The sequence below is a fragment of the Amborella trichopoda genome, chromosome 9, assembly GCF_054954075.1.
Source record: "Amborella trichopoda isolate Santa Cruz 75 chromosome 9, AtrichopodaSantaCruz75HAP2 v2.0, whole genome shotgun sequence".
In the NCBI taxonomy this organism is placed as follows: domain Eukaryota; kingdom Viridiplantae; phylum Streptophyta; class Magnoliopsida; order Amborellales; family Amborellaceae; genus Amborella; species Amborella trichopoda.
The window spans coordinates 49,893,961-49,902,502 of NC_142344.1; the positions used below are offsets into that span (position 1 = coordinate 49,893,961).

The 8,542-nt window shown below is 35.2% G+C and overlaps 1 protein-coding gene across 1 annotated transcript; it reads right to left on the minus strand.

Annotated features, from left to right (window-relative positions):
* Positions 1-647: 647 nt before the first annotated feature.
* Positions 648-3,380, minus strand: PRP4 (proline-rich protein 4). The gene is made up of 2 exons (XM_006851904.4): positions 3,169-3,380; positions 648-2,787 (listed from the first exon to the last, which is right to left on the minus strand). The coding sequence occupies exons 1-2, from the start codon at positions 3,320-3,322 to the stop codon at positions 971-973; spliced, it is 1,971 nt and encodes a 656-aa protein (XP_006851966.2). The 5' UTR covers positions 3,323-3,380; the 3' UTR covers positions 648-970.
* Positions 3,381-8,542: the final 5,162 nt, after the last annotated feature.

Below are 8,542 nucleotides of genomic sequence, written 5' to 3' on the forward strand. Positions count from 1 at the left end.
TTAAAATAACTAATACTCATCTCTACAAAATAAATGTCGGAAATACATTAGAAAGCCTATACAATTTGAACAATAAAATCAAACATGAAAAAAGGTAAAAGTTAACCAATAATAAATGATTGAAAATATGACCTAAGAAAGTGATTTGACTTAAAAATAAATACAAGATTTCGAAATACTAATTTTAATTAAAATTAGATATCTTGAAATTTTTTTATTTAAACTATGATCATCTTGCAATGCATGTGCTATTAGTTAGTTACATTTGAATCATAGGAGAGAGAGAGAGAGAGAGAGAGAGAGAGAGAGAGAGAGAGAGAGAGAGAGAGAGATCACTCTACTTTGAACCCCCTCTCTCAAAGGTAGGTACCCTATTTTCAAAACTCTTTCTTAATAGGTCCCTATCCTAGTTGAATGACACATTTCCACCTCCTAGGACCTTATAATCTAGAATAGATATATAAATGGAATACTAATGTTTGGAAATTTTGCTAGCAAAGCCATGCTTATGATTCTTTTAGCACCCACATTGACATGAAGATGCAAACTTTAGTTAGCAAGAAGAAGGTTAATCGTGTTAAATTGATAAACTTTAGGCAAAACTTTTATTGATGAAAGATTGCTATAAAGTGATAACGCAATGGAACTGTGGAAAATGTACATATTAATATGCAAGAGGCTGTATAATTTCAGCAACAGTACATCACATGTAAAACAAATTAAGGCACCACTCACAACACTAGATGAAGATTATATCAAATACACACATAATGTCACACTCTTTTCATTTTCTCAATTTGGGCAACACTCGGGATTTTATGGGATTTTTATTACAGACATGGATGATGATGGTTTGAAGAAGACATCAAAGGGCAATGTAAGGCATGAAAATGGTTTATGAATCACCGAAAAGGAGGCTTAAGGGAGGTTGGAGGCTTGTTGGTTTGGAGGGAACTTTGGAAAAGTGAGCTTAGGGAAAGGAAAAGGTGGAAAAGGGCTTCTTGTAAATGGGAGGGAAGGGTGGTAGTGGAGGAATGGGTTTATAGAATGGAGGGAAGGATTTCTTTGGAGGAAGTTCTGGAATTGGTGGCAATGGCTTCTTGTAAACAGGAGGAAGCTTTGGAACAGATGGAATAGGTTTGTAAATTGGAGGGAAGGATTTCATTGGAGGAAGGTCTGGAATTGGTGGCAATGGCTTCTTGTAAACTGGAGGAAACTTTGGAACAGGTGGAATAGGTTTATAAATTGAAGGGAAGGATTTCTTTGGAGGAAGTTCTGGAATTGGTGGCAATGGAGGAAACTTTGGAATAGGTGGAATAGGTTTGTAAATTGGAGGGAAGGATTTCTTTGGAGGAAGTTCTGGAATTGGTGGCAATGGCTTCTTGTAAACAGGAGGAAACTTTGGAATAGGTGGAATAAGTTTGTAAATTGGAGGGAAGGATTTCTTTGGAGGAAGTTCTGGAATTGGTGGCAATGGCTTCTTGTAAACCGGAGGAAACTTTGGAACAGGTGGAATAGGTTTATAAATTGGAGGGAAGGATTTCTTTGGAGGAAGTTTTGGAAGTGGAGGCAATGGCTTTTTGTAAACAGGAGGAAACTTTGGAATAGGTGGAATAGGTTTGTAAATTGGAGGGAAGGATTTCTTTGGAGGAAGTTTAGGGATAGGAGGAAGGGGTTTATAAATGGGAGAGAAGGATTTCTTTGGTGGAAGTTTTGGGATAGGGGGAAGTGGTTTGTAAATTGGAGGGAAGGATTTCTTAGGAGGAAGCTTCGGGATTGGAGGTAGTGGTTTTTTGAATATAGGCGGTTTTGGGATGAGGGGTGGACATGGCTTCTTATAGATCGGAATTGGAGGCGGAAGCGGCTTCTTGTATATAGGCACTGGAGGTGGGAGAGGCTTCTTGTATATAGGAATTGGAGGTGGGAGTGGCTTCTTGTATATAGGCACTGGAGGTGGGAGTGGCTTCTTGTATACTGGAACTGGAGGTGGGAGTGGCTTCTTGTATACTGGAACTGGAGGTGGGAGTGGCTTCTTGTATATAGGCACGGGGGGTGGAATCGGTTTCTTGTACGCTGGGACCGGAGGTGGTAGCGGCTTCTTGTATATAGGCACTGGAGGTGGTAGGGGCTTCTTGTATATGGGCAGTGGGGGTGGCAGGGGCTTCTTGTATATGGGCAGTGGGGGTGGCAGGGGCTTCTTGTATATGGGCACTGGGGGTGGTAGGGGCTTCTCAAAAATTGGCACTGGGGGTGGTAGTGGCTTCTCAAAAATAGGCACTGGAGGAGGAAGGGGCTTCTTGTAAATTGGAGGGAAGACCTTTGGAGGAAGAGGAGGGAAAACCTTAGGTGGAAATGGGGGGAAAACCTTGGGGGGTAAGGGGGGGAAAACAATGGGGGAAAGGTAATTGAAGCTTTTAAATGGTGGAAGGTGAGGGATAAACTTGTGAGGAGGCCATTTGATTGGGGGGAACTTGAAATATGGCCACAGGAAGGCGGAAGCGCACGTCGAACGTGAGAATGACAACTTCCCCTTAGTGCCAAACTCGTGTTTCCCATCCTCCTTCGACTTGAGCATGATTTTTTGCGCTTCTAGTCCAGCTTGCGAGGGACATGGCGAGCTTGGACCACTGTGGAGTTGGGCAAAACATTCCTCTGTGAGATCTCCTTCCTCATTAAGGAGATCACTAGGGAGTTTTACCAGGAACTTCCCATTCTTGTCTAGGTCACCTGCAGCTTTACTGTGGAACTTCCCCCCATCTGTCTTACAATCAATACTTACATGGAGACCTGCACAAAAGATTGATCAGTATATAAATATTTCAGATAAAGAGCACAAATTTTTAACTATAGATAAATATTTCTACGAGAAAGTGGGCAGGCCCACCCAGAAATCAATGGTGAATTAATTTTATTAGAAAGATGTATTAAAATAAACAAGTCACTGTGCACTACATATGGTCAGCTACCAATAAATAGGATATGTTTAGCCTCTTAGTTAAAGAATGCTGTTTACAAAACTGCATGACATAAAGCCTAAGTTTAAATTGAGGGAGACCCAGTTTGCATAAATGAACTAATTGACCACAACAAAAAAAAGCTCTAGCTTAGTAAAAAGAAGCCATTAAGTGAGAGACTGAATCCTTATCGACTCCTTGTCTGCCAACAGACCTGAGAATGCATGGTCAGTAGGGAAACTCTTCTTCGCGCAATCCAGGCATTCTCCGACGCCAACCACAACAGCAGACTTACTGGCATTGCAAGCAATGAAGGCAACGAGCAGACAGGCCAAGAAGACCCCGAGTCGAGCCCACTGAACTCTCATGGCCTTTAAAGGCTTGTAGAGAGAGAGAGAGGGGGAGGGAATAGTATTGTTGTGGTGCAGTAGCATGAGAAACACAAAGCTATATAAAGGCATGACCAAGCCATGCCGACAAATGCTCATAAAAGGCTCACATGCATGGAGGTCCCATAAACCGGCTTTGCCGATCCAACTCCATTTATCACATTTATGGTATTCAACCACGCAACACAACTCCCTCTCTCTCTCTACCCCTCTTCAAATATCTCCATTATAAGTGTTTCTCATCCTTTCTCTCATTGCATATCTTAGGTGTTTCTCACCCCTTTTTCTGTCTACATCTCTCCATTATAAATGTTTCTCCTCCTTTTTCTCTCTCAACAAGAATTTTTCAATTTTTTTCTCATAAATTACAAGTGGACACTACTAGATAGCCAAATCGTTCTTGCAACATGCAACTTTCTGTAACATTGAATATAAAAAAAAGCGACTTTGTGAATCTCACCTACCCTCGTTATCTTCATGAAGAGATATTAGAGAGTCCTTAATTTTTAGAAGTAAGGGAAATTTTATGGAAAATGCTTGAAATATAATAGCATGTCAAACAACCCATTTTAAAGTAGTGTTATTCCCAAATCATTACTTTTGAATTCACGACCTTTTCTTGCCCAACACCATCGATAGATGTCCATCATAAATTTAGCCAAATGTCTAACATACTCCTAGATAAGTTTGAATTTTTTGAAATAAGCACTAGGTTTAAAAAACGGATCGGTGACCCGGATCGGGCTTCCAAAAAACAGATCCGGATCGGCGAATCGGCGGTCCGGATCGGGAATCGAGTGAATCGGTCAGAATAAAGCTTAAAAAAAATCCGAAAAAATTATTAAAATTCATTATAAATATTTTTTTTTAGGAATTCAATAAGAAATGAGGGTACTCCATTAAGAATTTTCATGTTTTTGAATGAATATGCGAATATTGATATGTTCTTTCCCTGCATGAACCGCCATTCAGCATTTAATTTACATCACACAAAAGGATAAACATATAATTATCATGGAATAAGTATATCAACATACATGGACTACAATAAAGCATAAAATTAATAACATATGATCTAAAAATAAAATGATAGACGAAGTTATTGTTCTTCTTGGTCACGCTGGTGCCATTGATTGAATTCGTTTAACAATTCATTGATTCGATCTAAAAACGAATCATCGATATTAGCAGGCGTTTGACTATTCTCAAATCCCTGAGTGTTAGTGTTTTGTTGTATTCCCAATCTAAAATCCCCGAAGATTGTCCATCCTTCATGCTCACCTGCACTGTCGTGCTCATCCCTACACTGTTGCTGTTGGGACTCGATATGTGAATAATATGGCTGGAATAGGGTGGCCTCAGAATCATCATCTCTCTCATTTTCTCTTTGAATAATATGGATTAAAAAAAAAAAAAACAAATTTTCAAAAAAATCGATCATGGATTAAAAAAAAAAATCACAAATTTTCAAAAAATTCTATCATGGATTACAAAAAAAAATTTGCTCATGGATTAAAAAAAAAAAATCACAAATTTTCCAAAAATTCTATCATGGATTACAAAAAAAAATTCGATCATGGATTAAAAAAAAAAAATTACAAATTTTCAAAAAATTCAATCATGGATTACAAAAAATTCGATCATGGATTACAAAAAATTCGATCATGGGTTACATAAAATTCGATCATGGATTACATAAAATTCGATCATGGATTACATAAAATTCGATCATGGATTACAAAAAAAAACAAAAAAAAAAAAAAAAATTTTTCAATCGTGGATTACAAAAAAAGAAAAAAACAATTCGATCATGGATTACAAAAAATTCAATCATGGATTACAAAAAACTCTATCATGGGTTACAAAAAAAGTAAAAAACAAAAAATTCAATCATGGATTACAAAAAAAAAAACAAACATTTCGATCATGGATTACAAAAAAAAACAAACATTTCGATCATGTATGACAAAACATTCGATCATGGATTACAAAAATTCTATCATGGGTTACAAAAAAAAACAAAAAAACAAAAAATTTGATCATGGATTACAAGAAAAAAAAACAAACATTTCGATCATGGATTACAAAAAATTCGATCATGGATTACAAAAAATTCTATCATGGGTTACAAAAAAACAAAAAATTCGATCATGGATTACAAAAAAACAAAAACAATTCGATCATGGATTACAAAAAAATCGATTAAGTATTACAAAAAAATCTATCATGGATTACAAAAAACAAAAAAAAAAAAAAAAAAAAAAAATTCCGTGCGGGGCTCGCCAATTCACTGTTCGGACTCGCCGATTCCGTATAGTGAATCGGCGAGTCACTGTACAGAATCGTCCAGTTCTCTCTAGAACCGGACGATTTCCGATTTTTTAGCCGATACGATCCACTTTTTGCGATTTCCGAGTCGAGCCGGGCGAGTCCGGTTCGACTCGGCGTTTTTTAAAACACTGACTAGAAGAGTGGGTCACATGATAGCTTTATCAGTTATTTAGTTATAATTTTTCGGTCTCTATCGACTCATCTTTTTTACATATCCAAATGCTTGCATACCATTTGGAAGGAAAATTTATAAAAAGTATAAAAAATCCTATTTTATTTTTGGTATTTAAAAATGGAATTGTATCAAAGAGATTATTTATCTTTGGTACAAAGACGTCACAATTACTTATAATTATCTGTTGTGAAATTTGATAGCTTGGCTATGTTATAAAGTTCAAAAAAATTCCTTTGAACTTTGAGTTTGGTCAATGAAATACCAACAATCAAGATTAATTATGACTACCTTGTACCAAAGATAAATAGTCTCTTTGTAGATTTTTCCTTTAAAAATAATCTCATATGTTTGATGTCTTAAAATAAAGTCCCCCTTTTTAAGAGTATAAAATATATTTTGATTTTATCTCTTATTTTTATACATCAGATTAAACTCAAATTTGATATATCCATACTTTTTACCACCACACACCTATAAGATATATTACAAAATAATTTAAAAAATAAACTAAACTATCCCTATAATATTTAGAAGTATTTTGATAAATTTATTTAACTAATATTTTAATAGTTTCTATGTATGTATAATGAGATATATAGACACACAAAATATGATTTTAATTTGATGTAGAGGAAAAACAATAGAATCAAACCCCATATGCTTTTAAAGAGTAGGAGTTGACCGTAAAATATAAAACATATGGGGTTATTTTGGAATTGGGATGGTCTACAAAAAGACTATTTATCTTTTGTATTCGAAGGTCACAATCATTCCCACCTATTAAACGATTTGGATGGTTTGGTGTGAATCACCAAGTCCCGATATATATGTTTTTTTGGAACTTTGTATCTAGTCAATAAAACTCTTACAACCACCAATTTTAAAATTTAAGGGACAAGAATGATTGTGACCTATAAAAAATAAATGGTCTTTTTATAGATAAACTTTATAACTATGTGCAGAACAAATTAGCATCAGAATAGTGAAAAGGGGTAGATTGTGCACATACCTATTTGAACTCATCAATACGTTTGAAATGGAATCTTAAAAAGAGAAATATAGAGAATAGGTCATATCTATGTTATTATCATCATCATTTTAGCTATTTTTCAATTAATTGGGGTCGGCTATATGAATTGTGGTTCTCCATACCCTAATTACACTTTATGCTGGGAAACGCCCTAACATAAGCAGATATTATAAATCTATAAGGATTCATGATAGATATTGGTAAAATTTTTCATTGGCTGTCTACCTAATACAATCATGCCTCGTTATCTGAGCAGGAGATGGATTAAGAGAAAGTTTAAGGTCATCACGCTACTTAAAATACGATCATATCTATGTATAATGGGTTTAAATACTAACCCTCTAAAAATATGAAATCATATTCAAAGAAGTAAGCCATGCGGTTGTAGCAAATACATGTCGCTTTAGGCTACATTGGAAAATATTATCGATCAAAATAATGGAGCATTTTATGTAACAGTGCACCCACTTGGAAGGGAATGCACAATAATGGAAGAGGTTCCCGCTCTTAGTTGACGTAACCAACCTCTCTCAAAGTAAACCAGTAAATATATGGGACAAAAATAGTTCGGTTTGCCGCTTTGACTAAATGACCAAAATAACCTTAAAATTTTGGAAGTTCTCCCAATGCCCATCACCTTTTTCCTTATGGTTTTCTGGGACTCTCGGAAATAGAGAAATAAAAGGAATTAGTGGCTGGTAATTATATCAAAGGGGTTAACTAATAATTGCATCAAAAGAATTGCTAAATTGTCAAAGACAAAATAAAATGAGAAGTAATAAAATAGATGAAGGTTACAATCATTCTCGTCATTGGGATATTGTCATGAAGCAGAGATTTACCGGGAAATTAAAGTATTTATTTCTATTGAGAATGAATCACATGATTATCGGGATTTTAAAATATCAAATTATTATAGTATTTGTTATGAAATAAAATTTTATTGATATTATTAAATATTATTTCAAACCAGCCAATTAAAAGTTCGACTTGTTAATTTTGCTTTTAGATTACATACATGATATCAACTGGTAAGTTCTTTTATTGTGAAAATAATAATCATCATCATAATAGCCTTTTTCTATTATTTGTGAAAATAATTAGAAACCTTAAAGTATCACAGGAAATTGATTTTACCAGATATTATTAGACTTATTATCAGCATTTTAACTTTTCTTGTAAAAATGGAATAAATTCAAATCGGCAAAAATAATTGTCAATAAGCTTTTGAGTATAATATTTAGGTTAATGTTGACCGTGCACCTTCAGGAATGAAGGGGTGGATGTGATACCAAGTATTGGTGGTGCATGATGTGCATTCTCAATTCTTTTTCCCATGATGCTCCTAGATGTCTCTTAAATGGAGCGAGGAGGCATATGGTGTTATTTTGATGAATGAGGGGCACACTTGATAATATCACATGCGAAGGATATTTTCTCCACCTCTCCCTTGAATCATTTTGACCTAGAGTAGTTGGGCATTATGGTGATTGGTGACTGTTGGAAGAGGCTGAGCCATCATTTTCAGTGAAAAAAAAGAACAGGGAGGCGCAATTATGTGACCTAAAATTCATCCATTCCAATATATATAAAAAGAAAAAATTTGTATAAGGTTGCAAATTTTTTTTTTTTTAGAAAAAAAGGCGCGCCGTCTAAAGTTCAT

Coding starts and splice junctions, on each gene's coding strand:
- PRP4 (XM_006851904.4), bottom strand. CDS start 3,322: ATGAGAGTTCAGTGGGCTCGACTCGGGGTCTTCTTGGCCTGTCTGCTC. Junction 2,788..3,168: donor TACTGACCATGCATTCTCAG/GTCTGTTGGCAG, acceptor TCTTTTGTGCAG/GTCTCCATGTAAGTATTGAT.